This window comes from Channa argus, chromosome 16 (assembly GCF_033026475.1).
Source record: "Channa argus isolate prfri chromosome 16, Channa argus male v1.0, whole genome shotgun sequence".
NCBI classification, from domain to species: Eukaryota; Metazoa; Chordata; class Actinopteri; order Anabantiformes; family Channidae; genus Channa; species Channa argus.
This window is the reverse complement of record NC_090212.1, coordinates 22,048,372-22,066,667: the sequence shown is the minus strand read 5'-3', so window position 1 is coordinate 22,066,667 and position 18,296 is coordinate 22,048,372. Positions and strand designations below refer to the sequence as shown.

At 41.7% G+C, this 18,296-nt stretch overlaps 1 protein-coding gene across 2 annotated transcripts; it reads left to right on the top strand.

Moving 5' to 3' along the window:
- The first annotated feature begins 274 nt into the window (after positions 1–274).
- On the top strand, positions 275–6,489 carry nubpl (nucleotide binding protein-like). Of its 2 annotated transcripts, XM_067480557.1 has the most exons (11): positions 275–461; positions 1,723–1,867; positions 2,149–2,183; positions 2,984–3,074; positions 3,169–3,208; positions 3,629–3,719; positions 3,798–3,891; positions 4,032–4,117; positions 4,494–4,614; positions 4,865–4,947; positions 5,265–6,487. In XM_067480557.1, exons 1-11 carry the CDS (start codon positions 333–335, stop codon positions 5,325–5,327), a joined length of 978 nt encoding a protein of 325 aa, XP_067336658.1. In that variant the 5' UTR covers positions 275–332; the 3' UTR covers positions 5,328–6,487. The 2 variants fall into 2 exon arrangements, with proteins under 2 accessions (XP_067336658.1, XP_067336659.1); XM_067480558.1 differs by lacking the exon at positions 275–461 and having other exon boundaries at positions 1,827–1,966; positions 5,265–6,489.
- Positions 6,490–18,296: the final 11,807 nt, after the last annotated feature.

Genomic DNA, 18,296 nt, shown 5'->3' with positions numbered 1-18,296 from the left:
CAAATTACTAATCATAAACATCAAGTGACAATTTAACATATCAACATGCATTTTCATTGTTTTGTTATAAATTCCAAACGATGAAAAAAATACTAAATCAAAAAACAAGTGTCCAGAAGATAAGCTTATTTTTTTTTTATTCCTAAACATGGTACAATTATGATCCAGGAAACACAGCATTATAAGTACATTAATCGATAATGCATGTATTAATTAAAAAAAAAACTAAAAATACGTCATAGAATAAAACAGGAAACTCTCCAGCGAAAACACTTATGTGCAATGTGCGCTAACTTGATGCGCACTAACACGCCTGCGTCTTACGGCTGAACATGGCCCAGTTCACTTACAGCAGACTGCGACATGTACTGAGATTATCCGGCAACAAACGTTCAGTTTTTCGAACAGGGGGAGAGTTGGAACACGGAGCTGTGTGCAGTGGCCATTTCATACGATGGCAGGTGAGTTTCACTCTCGTTTCTCTGCGCAAACCGGTGCAAAGTGGCGGCTTCAAGCTAGCGTCAAGTTAGACATCAGGGAACACGAGCAGGACGGAAGTTTGGCTTTATACTCACAATAAAGGTTCTAACGGTACAAAAACAATAAAATAAATAATAATAAAAATTAATTCATGCTCTGTACACATGCATGGTTAACATATATTATTTGCTTTACTTAGTTTAATTAAATTGTTGCTCTGGATTGGGGGTGTTTGCCGTAGCGCTTTCCCGTTATTTAAGGTCAACATCACGAATAATAATTTGAAACATTAGACCGGAAATGTTCGTATTTTTCTGCAGCAGACTCGTCTGAAATAGTTATTTTTGTTTCCATATGTTTTATATCTGGCATAGACTGGACAGATAAGCTAAAATGAGCAGTTTTTGTTATCCTGTGCTTTTTCAACTACCAAACTTGGGAAGAAACAACATTTGCTGTGTGTGTGTGTGTGTGTGTGTGTGTGTGTGTCATTCAGCTATACTGTGCAACAATTGTTAAAAACTACACATCAACAATGTCATTTATAGTTTTGGACAAAAACCTTTTGACTTTCTTATCAGTGGATTCACTACACTCAGTCATCTTAGTTCTTAGAGCAGAATCTGATGTTAGGGTTGATTATTCAGCTGGAAACATGTTATGAGACAGTTTTTTCTATTATTTTGTCCACCAAATTAAGTATGTCAGTGAGGACTGGCTACATAACTACACCTCCTGTCTGCTACAGGTCACCAGCAGCACAAAACACTGAATCAACTCCTCTGAGTGTGAACACAAAGTGAACATCATCCCCTTCATGAAGGAGCATTTACTGCAGCACTGTTGGATTACAATGACTTAGTTAGTGTCCAATAAACTTACAGCTGAGTGGGAATTTATTTATCATATCCACAACAGCAAAGTCCCCTCAGAGACTCAGTGATGTCTCCTTTATCAAACGGACACTGGATGAAGTTTAAAAAGAATGAACATGAAATCAGATTTTGAATCTTTGTGTCTCAAAACTTTTTCAGTCCCCGGGACAAAGGGACAACGTTAATTTGGAGGCCTGCTTGCAATGCGTTGACACACGTTATGTAAATCGATGTATTATATGTAGCCCCACTCCAGTCATAAATTAGTCTTTATGAAACCTGCAATAAGTAAATAAATAAAGGAACAACAGTCAAATGATTCACCATTCAGTTTAGAAATTTAAACTTTTTTGTCGTTGTCTGTCAGAGATCAGTGGACAGCAAGGCCTTGCAGGAGAGACAGAAGCAGCAGATGGCCAGAGGTCTCCCCAAACAGAAACCAATCACAGGGGTCAAACAGGTCATTGTTGTGGCTTCTGGGAAAGGTGGCGTTGGCAAGTCCACCACTGCAGGTACAGAGCTGGGGTCCCTCACACATCTTTACAGAGCAGATAGATTGAAGCTTTAATGTCTCTAAATGACATTCTGCAATGAACTGGAAGAGAAAAATGGTAATTGTTAACTCTGCTTGTTCATTTTTCTGTATTTGTATCTGTTTTGCACTAAATAGCATGTGCTTGAAGAATTTCTCAATAAACTCATCAGTCTGTAAATATATTCTGGCAGTAACAATGTGCATGTCCAGGCAGCAGAAAACACAGCACATTTTAACCTACCGGCCTTTTCTTTGCAGTGAATTTGGCTCTTGGATTAATGGCCAACGATGAGGTAAGGAGTGTTCTGCCTCATCAAACATTGGATTTTTCTCTTATTGTGCAGTTTAGCCATTTGGCAGAAGGCACAATGTTTACTAAAAGCCGTTTTGGCCTGTCAGGTGAAATGTGTTCACAAATGAGAAGCAGAGAAATCTTTTAATGTATGAAAGTCATAGGGAAGTTTAAAAGCACTGATGTACAATTACACCTAGACTAAAGCCATTCAAATCAAGGGGAACATTGGTGAAGTTTAAAATCTAAGACCTATGCTGAGAAATTACAGTAGGTAGTTTCTATAAGGTCATTTATAATTTTCACTGTTTTAGTGATTGTAAGATTATTTCTTCAATGTGGCTCGTGAAACTGTCAAAATGCTCATTTGTAGTTATGTAGTCACCACTGACTGTTTACCTGCTTATGCTAAGCAGAAGTGGTAGTGGTACTAGAGAAGTCCGATTTCTGCAGGAGAACATGTCGTGTATCCACTTAATCAGCATTTTACAAGTGCATGTGCAGGACAACAGTCTGCAGACAGTGGCCGATTGTTACATAAAGTGATGCCTCCTCATATTGAAAACAAGTCAGACTGAAAGGAACAAAATGTATCTGTTAGACAGTTCGCGCTGTGAAAAAGCCTTTTCGACAATAAAAATCTGTGAGCCATATTTCCAAGATGCCTCTTGTTTAATTAGAATAACCAGCTTGATGCAATGCATGTGAATTGGTTTTCTGATTACACCCATCACCTGAAATGCTCTCAGTCAGATGTACAGCGTTTTTGAAATGGGTTTTCTGGTGTACTCTCTTTCTCAGACAAAGACTGTGGGTCTGTTGGACGCTGACATCTACGGCCCGTCGATTCCCAAACTGATGAACCTGAAGGGAAACCCAGAGCTCGCTGACAGTATGTCGTTTATCCTCCTTTCCTACACGCATGTCGCCTGATCATCAGTCATAAACGTGCCTGATTGTCTGTAATGGTTTTATCCTTCTTCCAGACAATCGGATGATCCCTCTCACCAACTATGGGATTCCTTGGTGAGTTACTTCACTTCCCTTTCCTTTCTCTTTCAGACCGTAAACTCTTACAATTGCATCTTTTCTTTTTAACAAGTTTGTATCAGACAAAACCTTTTGCAAAAAAAGCCACTTTTAATGCCATCATCAACAACTTGTGTCTCCAAAGAGGCTCCCACACTGGACTTATTCATATCACTGTCGTGATATGAATAAAAAGAAAAAATTGCTTTGCCTCTATAGCTTTGTATCTCTTACATTTTAATTTTGTGATTAAAAATTAAAGAGCTGTTTTTCACAGAAATCAAATGGTAATGAGTGTAATCTGACGCATGGCAAACAATTTCTGCTGCTTTTTTAATGTAGGCATAGTATTTTCAGTATTTTCAGGCTCAAAAATGGGGGAGTCACCTGTTCTTCATCTTTTTAAATCTCTCTCAGCATGTCCATGGGTTTCTTGGTGGATGATGTGGCTCCTATAGTGTGGAGAGGACTGATGGTGATGTCTGCTATCGAGAAGCTGCTCAGACAGGTGACAGCTGTTCTGACATTGTTAGTTTGTTTTTAAGTTATCTATTCATAAAAGAGTGAGGTGTTGGTGTGTTTGCAGGTGGAGTGGGGGTCACTAGACTACCTGGTAATAGACATGCCTCCTGGAACGGGAGATGTCCAGCTGTCAATCACCCAAAACATCCCAATATCAGGTAAGTGTCTCACACACACACTTGTGAGTACAGTCAGTAAAATAATACAGTTTAAATGTTTTTTAGTGACAAACACAATTAGTTAAAACTGCTCAGTTTAAAAAGAAGTCATTTCATGTATATGTGTGCGTTTTTTCCAGGAGCTGTGATCGTGTCAACGCCACAGGACATCGCTCTACTGGACGCTCGCAGAGGAGCCGAGATGTTCAAGAAAGTCCACGTGCCGGTAAAATAAAATATCTGCAGTTGAGGTTTGAGCTGTACCTCGATTTCGCTGCGGTTTGGAAACACTAAAAATAAATAGTTGCACTATTTCCGATGTTATTATTCAAGCTTTTCTCACAGCAGTGCCACAGGATGGTTTTTTCTTTCCAGAGTCAGGATCATTTGGCAAATATCCATATTAATTTTATACTCCAAGGTATAAGATCCAGTCAGTAAACTCCAGCAGACAGTCAGAATAATGAAGCTGCTGTCAATTAAATTTCTTCTCAGACTTTCAGCAAGTCCAGTTGACGTGATTCGATCTTCGGATAATCAAACCTGGGTGACTGAGAATCACCAACAAGAAAGATGAAAATGTTTTTGTTTTGTTCCTGAAGGTTCTCGGTCTGGTGCAGAACATGAGCGTCTTCCAGTGTCCAAACTGTAACCATCAGACTCACATCTTCGGCTCGGACGGGGCCCGACAGCTCGCGGACACACTGGGAGTCAAATTATTAGGTAGGAGCACCAACAACTGGATCTGGACAAGTGTGTTCCACAGTAACTGGGTGTAAGACACATAAACAGCCATTGTTCTTATTGATTATCCTATAATAACGCTGGGATATTTGAAAGTGTGACAGAAATAAAAATACCAAATAATAATGGAACCTTGTGGAACAGGGCTGAGCCACACATCGCCACACTCTGGCTAATTTTGGGGGGTTTTGCCCTTTGACGTCAGGTTTTATTTCTTGTCCTCCTCCAGGTGACATCCCTCTTCATCTGAACATCAGAGAGACGTCAGACAGAGGAACACCGGTGGTCGTCTCGTCGCCCGACAGCCCAGAGGTCTTTGCAGTGCTTTACTTTATTGTCGTTTTTAAATGAATCAGTTTTTGGTTTTGGTTTTTTACTTTAGCCAGTTCTGTTCTCTTTTTTTCTATAATTCTATAATCTAATACACTTGTGATATGTATCCTGTCGTTTGTAACAGAATAGAAATTCAGAATTTAACAGATTTTCAAAATACAATTATTAACTGCTTTACATCAGCATCAAGAAAAACAGTTCAATGACTAATTACCGTTACAAAGCAGGAAACAAATAAAGCAATTGAAAAGTATAAGATTCAAAGCTGAATGCATGTGGATGTGTTCTCCCTGTAGGCCGAGGCGTACAGGAAGGTGGCGTCTGTGGTGGTCCAGAGACTAGAGGAAGTAAACACATGATTGACAGCTCCTACAGGAAGGGAGCCGTTTGACTGACAGTACCTAAACAGAGAACGTCCATGATGACGCTCCAGGACGTGAACACAGCTTCTCACACAGTTTCAAGTTTGTATTGAACCTGCAATTTTATATCAAACTCTGTATTCTAGTGGCCACAAACGGCAGCGGGGAAACTTTACTCAAAGATCCATCGTAGGCTAACGATCGTCACGTTTGGCAGGTGCTTTCCTCCTAAGACATTTACAAGTCAGGAACACACACTTTAGGTTCAGCAACAGCTGAACTCTTTAACCAGAGGAGATGGGGTGAAAGCACCGACCCTCTAACACTGTGACGCGGTTTTTGCTTTTATCGTCACATTAACGACAGTAACATGTGTTTGGGGATATATTGCACATTTTTCCACAATGTGCTATATCTTATAATTTAGTAACCAGAAATATCTCAACTGATGATTCGATATTTTACCTGAAATTAGTAGTAATTATAGTTATTATCTTGGGATAATAAATAGAAATGTATGGATCTGGAAAAAATGATTTTTGCATCACAATAAAACAAATTATTGAAGAATAATTGTTCCCGCATTGATGTGTAAACATCAGTGATGCTGCAGCTTTATGCCGACAACTGCTTCATCCATATTTATACATCAGCAATTCGATTTTGTGTTGAGCACCTACAGCTGCATGCAAATTATTAGTAAATGAGGAGTAAAAAGTTCATATTTAGTGGGGAAATGTAGAAGGAGCATAAAATGGAAAGTACTCAAACTTTTCTTCAGTACTTGAGTATTTGTACTTTCCACTAATGAACAAAATAAAACAAGTGAATCGTTTAGATCCGAGTCTTTTGGTTTTCAGCACTGTGCACTTCCACCAACAGACAGCAGAGAGCGATGGTTCTATATGATCTGAAGAGATTATGTCATATTGGAGTCTTAGTTTATGAGTCTCTGGCTGATGTTCCATTGACTTAGATGGAAACTAAAGGCATGTTTCCCCAAACTGTAGTACTGAATACAGTAAGTACCTAGTATTTACAGAAATGCATATAACAAATACTACTCATTATTCCACATATCCTCTGGTGTCTACATGTACAAACCAGTAGTTTTCATGCAACAATAATAAATCTGTATTATGAAATGGTGCCAAAGTGGCAGTTGCAGTTTAGTAATTTATATTTGAAATATGGATAATAACTTAAAAAAGTGTAATACTGTTGTAAATGATGTCTTTGTGTTGGTCAGGACACAGTCACTGGTCTGTTTCTGTGACTCGTGGGTCACGGCGAGTTTTTTTTCACACACTCTTTGCCAAAAACTGTTGACCCCAGCTGAGAAATGTCTTACTGTGTAGGAGCAGAACTCCACAGTTGTGTCCTGCACACACACACAGACACAGGAGGGAGAGCTTCTCTAGCAAGGACTGGAATCAACCGACAGAAACATTTCAGTTTCACTTTTTTGAAAGTGTGTGAGTCAGCCCACACACTTATTCAGGCTGATAATGTGATTGGCAGTTTGCCTTGACAGAGGGGAGAGACACACACACACACACACACACACACACACACACACACACACACACACACACACACACACACACAGAGTCCCTAGCTCCTACACAACGTGTGTGTGTGGGGCGACCTCGTGCACGGCCTCAGAAATGTATGCAGTATCAGCAGTTGAATAAATAAGTGTTTTACCGTCAGTCACTACAATGTTGAGGGTTAGAGAGAGTTCAGACGAGGCCAGATGCAGCAGCCAGAGTCCAAACAGGTGTCAGCAGACAAGAGGGGAAATCCAGGTTCCAGAAACAAGGATTGACTGGAATACTAGAGGGGGAAAAACCACAACATTAGCACCACCTTTCTAATGTTGTGCACAGGGATCAGCGTGTGACTCGCCTTCAGCATCACAGCTCACACACAACAAGCTGTGATGCTCTGTGGGAAATATTTCTACTTAGAAAATGAATGTGGAGGAAGAAGGCGTTCTTTAAATCCGGAGGGAACACGCACAGGGCAAAGTGCAAACTCCAGCTGAAAAGCTCAGACGAACTGCAGACCAGATGCACGAAGACAAACCAGGCACGAGCAGCGTCGGTGTTGTAGCTACAGGACAAAGAGAACTTTTGTAGATGTTTTTGTGCTGGAGAGGTGATTAGTGAATTGGAAACGGGAGCAAACGATGCAGCAACGGGAACCAAGTGGGGCTGGAACAACAGGAACCTGTAGACGTGGACTCGTACTCTAACGTACAGAACCAATGGGTCTGTTCATATCAGCTCTGCTTCAGCCTCCACTTCTCTGCCTCTGCAGAGCGTTCACATCAAACTCATTTAACCTTCTATCAAGAAGTCAATTGGATTTCAGCTCGGGAAATGGAGCTGAGACAGGAGGAGGTGAAGCTACAGGCCAACTGGGAAACTCTCCTCTGTCAGACAGTGTAGTGACGACTTCTCGTACTTTTTTATTAGGTTTGTTGTAATATTAATTTAGTCACGTACTTTACTAACAGGTTTATTGTTTCTGTCTTTTTGGACGTGCGTGTGTGTAAAAGTGGCTTCTAATGTTTTGGCCCCTCATTCACTTTAAAGGGTGGATGTGAAAAAACAAACAGCTGTGAGACCCCTCCCAGACTGAGGGGTTCAAGTTAGGTGGGTCTGTGGATGTTCAGGGGCTGAACCCTTACATCACAACACATTTCAACAACGCTGACTGATCAGTTTGGATCCTGCCTTGTGTTTATGGGGGGATAAATCCTTAATGCCACACGGATCCAAAAGTACTTATTCGTATTATTTTGGGGATGATTACAGCTTCTAGAATCATACTGAGACTCTGGAAAACAGCTCAGGCTCCAGACTTGTTTCTTGAATCCTCCTGGACAGTGCCACTTTATGACCTTCACCCCAAAGACCAACACGGATTTAAATGCAGAAAGAAGAAGAAATAATGTGAAATGGTTTAATCTGAGATCCACACAAAGGAGGAGAAATCAGCACTGGGTTTAATGCTTTTCAGAAGTAGACGGATGCTGTGTTCAAGTCTTTCTCTTCACTTGGCTCCTTCCTGCATCTGAGTCCCAGACATGAATAATAAACAGGCCGAAAGATTTTATTGATTCAAGTTATGTTAAGAAACTTTCAACCTACCCCAAAAGAACCACTTCCTCAGAAGCTGGAAATGTCTCAGAGGTGACTTTTACTCGTTACCTTGTACACAGTGACTGTTGCCTGCTCTGAGGGTCTGTGCACAGGCTGCAGAGGTTTTTGTAGCAGACTTTCCAAGTGTCCCAGCACTCGCACATCATGCTTTTGTCTTTAGAAATCAGCTAAAATGAAACGTGACACACACGTTTAGCTCAGCAGGAAGTGACCTGTGGAAATCAAAAGCTCGTTCTGCTCATCACATTTGCAGCAGTGGCACATATGAAAATCCTGCTCAGACTCTGGTTCTTGGCAGATGCACTACATGGGAGAGATGACTGCATTGTGTCAATACAGGATTTAATCAGCGTCATCGATCGACCTCACAGGATGATGAAAACACACTGTGCTGCTTGCTTCGTTTTTCTCTCTGGGAAATTATAAACATAAAAGCCCAGTTTCCGTGCGAAGCCATCAGTCGACTCCAAAGTGAAACTATCAGTTGTCTTCATTTAGCAGCCAAATCTGGATTTTATTCCTGCAGTTCCGCTGTAAAACCATCCCCCCTTTGGGATACTCAACATTTTCTGCTTCTCCTAATTTAGGCAGCTTTATAACGAAAAATAAACCAACTTTCATGTTGATCTCAGCATAAACAGAATAACCAATAACAAGTGTCATTAATGCACATGATGGTACCGACATTACAGTCACAGCTGCAGTCGTCCTGCCTCAGTCTTCTGTCTCTTTGTGTCACATTAAATCAAATACGCATAAATTACACACTGGTGTGTGTGTGTGTGTGTGTGTGTGTGTGTGTGTGTGTGTGTGTGTGTGTGTGTGTGTGTGTGCGCGCGCATGTCCCTGTGTAATGAGCTGTTTGTGTGTAAGTGAATGTGTGTGTTGCTTCCACCTTTATGGACACACATGCATGAGTTCAGTGCGTTTTGTGTAACTGTGTGTTTGTGCTTCAGTCAGCACCGAAGTGAAATATAACATCCTGCACCGTCTCATTAGAGGAGAAGAAGAAAATGACTTTGCGATCACTTTTTCTGCTTTGTTTGGGAGCATAGATGCAGACCGATGCAGCTTTGTAGACACCGTAAAAATAGCTCCGGTCGGTTTTTGTATCATTCTGTGAACAGAAAAACTAAATTTGTTTCAAATTTTGGGCAAAAGCAGGTGGAGCCTGAATGACTTATTCAATGACACAGTTTTTATAAGTAGCAAAGAATGAATTGTCACTTTTAATATCTGGGTATAAAAACACAATCATTATCACAAGACTGGATTCTGATTCAGGCTTTTCAGCTGCTCAGGTTGTGCACTTTGCCATGTGGTCCACAGGGGACGTGTCCTGATCCCCTCACAAAGATGCTCAGTATCATCATCATCAAAGCGGAAATGGGATGAAGTAGCTTGTTTGCATTAAAATGTTAGCGGGACACGTTTGCCTGGGGACACGTCTCCAGCAAAGACCCATTAAACACACCTTTAAAAACTGACCTCAAACTGCACAGCAACCAAATGATGTGATGCCACAAATGAATCCAACATACTCATTTCTAACACTCTAGATCTGGATTGGAGTCTGGGACAGAGCTGACACGCAACTGCTTTCATGGGGTTTCAGTTCCCTAAAAATGTCCCTTCAGACTCGTCATGTTATTGGACGACACGCAGCAGCACTCAGATCAAAAGGGTTGTTTTTTTTTGCAGAAACACACAAAATACCAAAAAGGAACAATGTAGATCAGAAGCTTGAAGCTATAATTATAACTGGACATAATGTCTAAGTCTCTAAAATGAAACGAAGACACAACAGAGCTCATGATTGTGCAGAATGTTATACACATTAGTGGGGAACAGTACATGTAACACACACACACACACACACACACACACACACACACAGCAGAGGGAAAATGCAGCTGAACACAGTCAAACTCAGAGGTTAAATACAACTCTGGATTTTCCTCAGGAGGTCAAAAGATTCTTCACACAGTTTCTCCCACACACAGTCCTCCTCCCAATGTAAACACACACACACACACACACACAGTGACACAGCACAACTGAAACCAGCTGCTGCAGTTTATCCCGTTAGGAGTGGTATCGCTGCGTCGTCACAGCAACGAGTCTGTGTTCACGGCTGCAGGCGAGAGCAAGGTCAACGAGGAGTGTGTGTGTGTGTGTGTGTGTGTGTGTGTGTCCTCTCATTAAGACAGCACCCACACACTCCTCCAGTCATCTGTCTTGTCCTTAGTGAGGCTGAAGCTCCTCCTCTCTCCTTTTTATCTACATTACTTCCCTCCCCCTTCTCCCCCTCCCTTCTTTTTCCTGCACTTATTCTCACATTTTGTATCCTCTTCGTCGGCTTCTCCTGCCGCTCTGTCCTGTCACAGTTTAACTTCGCCCGCACTGGACACTGAACTACTGAAGGTGGATGAACTCATCCAGAAAGTGTGTCTCTTAAAACAACTCTTCTGGTGTGTCAGTCACAGAAGCCAGTTGACAGGACCAGACTTGTTTTTGTCTACAAATCCTGTAATAAGTAAAAATAAAGTGCATTTACTGAGCTGCATCTTCCACACGTCAGTGCGCTGGGTGATGGCTTCTTTCTTCAAGTATTCCTGGAATAAAAGATCATCACTTATTTCTTGTAGAAATCCATTTCAGATACTGTAACAATGGTTTTATCTGACCAGTCAGCAGTCGCCTATTATCCATCGCCTCAGCCTTGATGGAGGTGATAGCAAAACGAGGACCGGGTACCAGGATGATGTGAAAATCTCGGCAGCAGACTCAGCAGCGTAGTTGTTATTCGCCATCAAATCCAAGGACATGATGTAAAAAGCCTTTCATCAGTCAGTGGAGCGAATGTTTGTATCAGAACAACAGTTACTAACCTTACAGTTAATCACCTTTTAGAGAAACCCATGGTACCAAAGCTGAACGACTCGATACCCAGGGGGAATTGGACATGTGTCCCCCTCCGTCCTTCTTATCTCCCATGATGCTCTGTGCTCCACTGGTTAGAATGAAGATGAAGTACAGCATGTTCTACACTCCTTCTGTCAAAAGACACATTGTCCCTTTGTCTTGTTAGAGGTCTGTGTGTATGTACAGAGTGTATTCATGCACCTGTGGATGCATGGATTTGTGTGTGTGTGTGTGTGTGTGTGTTAATAAGCTCTGTGCTTCACTTGAGACCCTCGCTCCTCTGGACAGACGGACAGATGTGTGTTTTGTATGAATAATTCACAGCTAGAAGGAAATCAGAATTTCATTTTTTAATTTTCATTTTTAATAACAGTTCCTTAAAATTATTGGTATTGACAGTGAGCAAAGGCTGATGCAGCAATAAGGAGGGATAGGATTTAATCGCTTTTTGTTGGGGGCACAGTTGGAAAATGATTTTAAGTCTTAAAATGTTTAATGGTCACGAAATGTCAAATACATAATTGTGTTATATTATATGTAGTTTAATATTTTTAACTTCATAATAGTCAAACATGGTAAGAATAAGTAACATAGAAAATACCTTTACAGAATCATATTTATTTAGAAAAAATTCTTTCTTTCCTTATAATTGTAATTTAGATTTGGTGAGTTCAGTGTCGCGTGAGTGAGTGCAGTGGACGACTGCCTTCCACACCAGTGCCAGTTCAATTATGGAGGTGGCCAGTGCCGCCCCCGATTATCTGTAATTATGTTTTAAGTATGTTTTAACGTCTTGAATTGGCTCGTTTAAGCACCTGTCTCACTCTCCACAGAGTTTATCACATCTGGGCTGAGAATAGCATAAGCTCGTGAAGAGGAGCTGGGAAATGTCACGTCTGGAATAATTTGCTGACATCATTTCCTTCCAGTTTGATTCACTCTGTATGTGGACTTTTCTTATTTAGCGTCTAGATTTGCAGTTTCTTTCATTACATCTGAACTGTGGTATGAATCACCAGTCAAACATCTGAAAAAATAAAACACAATGCATCTTTTTGTTCTGGACTTTCACACTTCACATTTGTAACTATTGCTCCTGCTGTTTCCGATAACTCCCCGTCCTTTCACTGCATGCTTTTGGCAGTAAAGCCAAGAGAAGGGAGTGTCCCTCCCTTGCACAACAGTCAACAATTGAGTAAATATTAAATTCAGTTGCAGCCTGAACAGAAAGAGAAAACTCCTCTCTCGTCTGATTCAATTACTTTCCACTATTTTCAGCAGTTCACAGACACAGCTCCCTGTGAGTCTCACACAAGAATTTCTTCTCTGTGTGAGGTTTGTTTGCGTACGACTTCCAAATCAAAATGACTAAATTCTAATCAGATGTGATCATTGGAATAATCAGCTCCCCTAAAGTCACTGCGTCAGGCTCCTGTCCTGCTTTGTTTGTGGCAATGTGTCATTCACAAAAATGTCAAACAGTCCATCATCACAAACTGATCTGAGGTTCAGATGTTTGCTCACCTTCTCTCCTCATGTTGCACATGGGAGGGGCTGAGATGCAAGAATGAGCCCTAAGTGAGGGCAAATTTTAACCTTTTGACCCCTAGGCCTGTTTTTTTCAAAAGAAATTTTACAACTATCGTTTAGTGAAGCATTGGCTCTTGTAGTGATTCTTTGGCTTCTTCTCTCTAAAGATTCGGTATAGAGCACTTTGACATATCATTTTGGAATCCATGGAGTCTCTGCTTTCATTTGAGGTGTGTTGTGCCGTTGTGGGTTGCGAGTGGGTTGACACAGCAGTGCGATATGTATAAAGTTTTCCAGTATGGGCCCAGTAGAAGGTATTTGAAGTTGGCCTCAATCCAATCGTTTGTTTGAAAGCCCAACATCCCCACACCAGCAAGATTTGCTTGGGTATAACTGGAACTGGTGTGACTCTTCCCATGTCACTGAGCAACAGCCAGAGTGAGACGAGCAGAGTACAGGGACGTCAGAACCCTTAGTAACCGGAGAAAGGAGGTAAAGCTGTGCGAGTTAGAATGAAATGAGGGCAGAGCGAATCAATAACAACCAGTTATTTGGTGTTTGAATGTGCTGAAGGTGTTTGAATACAGGGCAACAAAGCAAGTGACCTCCTGAACCACACGTGAACCTCAGACACCAAGAGCTGCGGCCGACACCTCGTCGCTCAGTCCCAGCTGGAGAAGACGAAGTCTCCGAGTGGCGTGGACGTGCGGAAACAGAGAGACTGCATCTGTACGTGTCTCGCTGAGCAAACTATGAGTGTGTGTCTGTGCTGAAGATGAAAGGGATGCACAGTGCCCTCCGGCAGCAATTAAAAACAGGCTCAGGTTGCCATGGCAATACAGGTGAACCAAAGTACTATATGAAATATTACTGACGGATGGACGGAGTGACGGGTTTCCTCCTCCATCACAGAACAAGCTGTTCTCTGGAGGTTTCAGGCATCTGGGTTAATGCATCATGTTCATAAAGAGTCTGTTTCAGGTTATTCCAGAGGTTAAAAATGTCCACACTAAAAGGACAAAGACATAATGAATTAGGAACATTATGTTCACACATCTTTTACCAAAGTAAAAGTATCATCCCAGAGGCCGAGTGCTGTGCAAACCACAAAAGATGCAGCTACTGGTGATGAATCGTAGACTGATCATGAAATGCAACTAATCACGAGCACGTTCTCGTCCCGCGGCGCCGGATGTCACCGCTTCCTAAGGCGTGAAACCGCAGCGCTTTGCACATCTTTGGGGCATCGTGTTGACACCACAGGTACACAGGTACACAGTGGCCGCTCCAGGAGCACCACCGTTTGATGCCCCGGGAACAACTGCGTCTAGCACTGACAGTACAGGTGCACGTTGGCGTCTGTGTTCGCCGCTCTGGGAGCCTCAGCTTTTGCTGCCACGGGAACGACTTTCTGTACACATGGAAACTGCGTTAGGGTCACGGAACACAGGGAAATAAGGTGGAAGAGAATCGCCATAAAAACTCAACGCTACAAACGTGCTTCTTGCTCTAGTAACCACGTGCGTCACATTGTGCTATCATATATATCATTAAAGTCCACAACCTCTCGCACTAGAGTCGAACCCTGGTCTCCACCACCCTGCGATGCTTTTTCACTTTATATTCAACATCATTGGTCTCGGTGTCAAATATTTGAGCTTCTGTGTTTCCATTCTAACACAGTCCTACGCAAATGTAACTAAAGCTGATTGTAACATCTGGGATCATTAAAGTCTTCGCGGAGTAAAAACCCAAATTCTCTTCGGGATGCTGTGAAATATGAAGTAGAAGAATTTTTTTTCCAAAATTAAGTAGGAATACTTTGAAACTGCACTTCTTTCCAGCACTATGTGTACTTTAGTGCATCCTCACAGAGTTGCTGAAATAAAAATGCCACACAGACCCTGTGCTGTTTTCAGCAGAGTGATGATGATGATGTTGGTCTGGAAAATAGAATTTGCTCGAGCTGCTCTCGTCAGCTTTGTAAGTGAATTACAGGAAACCAGATTCATTTGTTTTTCAGTGAACCACAGACTCTTTCAGTCCTGTACATCTTTGTCTGCTAATGTCACCTTCCTGTTCTTCCTCCTAAAGCTCTTCTCTAAGAGGCAGCAGTAGCTTTATTTCGCTGTTGCTCAAGGTTCCCCGTTTGGGATTTTTAAAAAATGCAATAATGTTTTCTTCACTTTCTTAATGCTTATTTTTAAAGCTTATGCTTTCACTTCTCTTTTCTACCCTTCATCCAAACTTCTTCATTTTTAAAAATACAAGACGGAACCAAACCAACGCAGAGACCAAAACTGGCGCTCAGTGTCCATATCTGGCTGCTGAACTAAAGCTGGAGACTGTGCACGGACGTGTTTGGAGGACGGAAACACTTTCTCTCTGTTTCTGTTTTTAAAGTTCTGCTTCAATCAGAAATGCACTTTTCTTATTGACCTTCACAGTCAGAACAATGTACAGAAAGTGCGGAAGACTTTTCAGGCCGTTCATTGATTTTTTTAAAGACATAAATCATTCACAAAGAGACATGGAGGCTATTGAGCCTGACGCCTGACAGCAAGAAAATGTGCAATGTGTCTTTTGAATTCACCTGCCTGTCACGTCTGCTTGCTCTTCACCTCTTGCTTGTTCCTCCGGAGTTTGAATTATTCCACCTGCTGCTTTTTGCCTCCTGTTGTTGCCTCCTGCTTCTTGTTCACCTGTTTTGTCTTTATTAAAGTTCACGGGACCTGCCTCTGTGCAGTGTGTCTGCATTCGGGTCCTGAGTGCGACATGCTTTTAGTCCTTTGACTTTTAAATCTTACACTCTGCCCCCCTTCTCCCAGGAGTAGTGGGCTGGATGGATTACTGACCGGACCCATGGTTACAGAGGTAAGACCCCCTCATAGATAGATTCACAAGGACTCAAACATGGTAAACAACGATATAAAACTATCATTAGACAGAACATTTAAAAAAGCACAAAATGTCCAAAAACAAAGATAAAATTCTCACAGACTCAAAAAAAAAGAATTTTTTAAAATGATTAACTATTTGTGGTGTTTGTACTTTTGTACTCGTCACAATTTCAGTTTTCTCCTTTGCTCAGACACTCGTGTCCACTCGTGTCCACACTTTCCACAATGTTCTCACGCTGACAAAACATAAAAAACGTGCATCAAAAACTTTGACGCTCTTTCAGTCAGTCAGTACACGGCAGAGAGCACAACACTAAAGAAACTGATCAGGAGAGAACAAAGTCTGCTGTTCTCTGAACCTGCACATGTTTGAGCCGACATGTCGAAACACTGGAAAAGAGATTTTCTGATTCATTCCTGCATCAAACTGTCTTTGACCTGCAGGACCTACAGTGAACATCTAGACTGGACCATTTCACACACTCAGTGTGACACAGTGTTTCTACTGAAAGGTTCAACACTGTAAAAACTAAAGTGAAGGTGGAGAAAAATAAAAAGAAACCAAATTAAACTTGAAAATATCATCCCCCCCAAAAAAATTCAAAATGAGGAGTTGGAAAACTCTGAGCAGCGTTTCTCCTCTGGGAATCATTAAAGTTCGTTGGATCTGGAAATAAATTAAAAGTAAAGTTGATGTTGTGCTCTGGTCCTGACAATGAGATTAGACAAACATGGTTCATATGGTCACGTGTACACGCTGCTGTCACTGGCGTCAGCTCACACCAGAGGGAGGCAGATGACATCAGAGGAGGAGAAGATCATGGGGAGTTACTCCTGTGTACAATGAGAGACATAGGACTGATCAAACAGCTGCTGCACACACACTATCTCTGTCTCTGTCTGTCTCTCTGTCTCCTGGTGTCTCTCACACTCCCTCCTGTCTCACATCATCTTCCTCTCACCTCCTCCTCCTTCTGCCCGTCACCTTTCTCTCCTCGTTCTCCTTCACCCTCATTATTGTGAATTCTCTCTGGTCTGTCTGCGACTCTCTAATATCTTCAGAAAGTGTGTGGACGCCCATGTAGCTCTGTACCACGTTTCACTAATTTGCTCTGTGCTGTGTTTGTCTCATTTCTGTTTCAGGGTGAAAGTCCAACTTCATAATCAACTTCAAAAAGATTTTCTACTCTTGAATTAAGAAAAGTACTTCTTAGAAAGTAAATATCCTGTGTACATTGTACATATGTCCCGAAACCATTTCAGAAGGAGCCCGGCTGCAGGTAGAGAGTAACTATATTTATTCAAATCAGTAAAGTTATCAGTAGAGGTGTTATGATGCTGATACCAGTATTGGGCATCAGAGCTGTGTAAAAATAGTGTAGAGGACAAAAGTAAAGCTGAATACAAACTGCTGTGCTAAACCTATTTAAAATCAATTAGGCAGCCAAAACATTAGAACCATGTCTTCTTCTAATGCATTCGAGTACGACTCCACCACCTGAATAGTCAAGAGAGCGCAGAAGTATCACGTCTATCTATCTTTCTACTTGCCACTTTAACAAATCTGCACGGGAATCAACAGCGTCAGGATCAACAGAGACTTTTTTAAATCAGTAACTCAGTCAGACTGGAGCCCAGAGAATCACTTTGTTAGTAGAACACCAGCACTGACAATGTGCTGCTTTTTTAACTTTGTACTTTATGTATCTTTGAGATTAACCAGGTTAATTACACTGACTAACTGATGATCTTATACATTTGTTAAACACTGTTCAGGGTTTGGACTCCGATTCCTGACTCAGAAATGTGGGCGTAGTTCAAACTGTTCGTTGTTATTTAGGAAGCAGGTGAAAGGACAAGTCATCATCAGCAGTACACGTCTGCTCAGGGAGACAAAAAGCCAAAATCTATTCACACAAGGACAAGGAAACGTCCAAAACCACACGGGGAATGAAGAGATGAAGCGAAGGCCAGAAATGGAGAGGGATGAGCTGCAGGCGAGCTCGGGGGGGGTGGGGTGGGGGGGGGGGAAGTGTCAGGTGATGGCGAACGTGGGAACCACAATTGCTGCAGGGCAAAACAAAAGGGAGCGATGTGATTCTTCTGTTCCGCAGAAACGGTTTGTTTTCTTCTTCTCCGGCTGTTGTGTTTCACATTAAAAAAATCTAGCACATGATTAAATGTTCATTCATTCATGCTAATCATTCTCCTCATTTCAGGGGCAAATTAATTCTTAAACAAAACACAACATGGAGGGATCACGGATTTACAAAATGAAATGTTTAGGCCCCAAAACTGAACCTCAGGACCCTTAATATTTATGACTGAAATCAACAACAACAGTAACTAGAACAGTACCTGAAGTTCTCTTTGTTCTTACTTAGTATTAGGTCGTTTTACCTTCATAATCCTGTGGAGACTCTACAGTCCATGTTGTCCAC

What these genes read in the sequence shown, in the direction of transcription:
- nubpl (XM_067480557.1), top strand. Translation starts at nt 333, where the DNA reads ATGGCCCAGTTCACTTACAGCAGACTGCGACATGTACTGAGATTATCC. An exon ending in ACCAACTATGGGATTCCTTG is followed by an intron (nt 3,209 to 3,628) that starts GTGAGTTACTTC and finishes AATCTCTCTCAG; the next exon opens with CATGTCCATGGGTTTCTTGG. An exon ending in CCAAAACATCCCAATATCAG is followed by an intron (nt 3,892 to 4,031) that starts GTAAGTGTCTCA and finishes CGTTTTTTCCAG; the next exon opens with GAGCTGTGATCGTGTCAACG.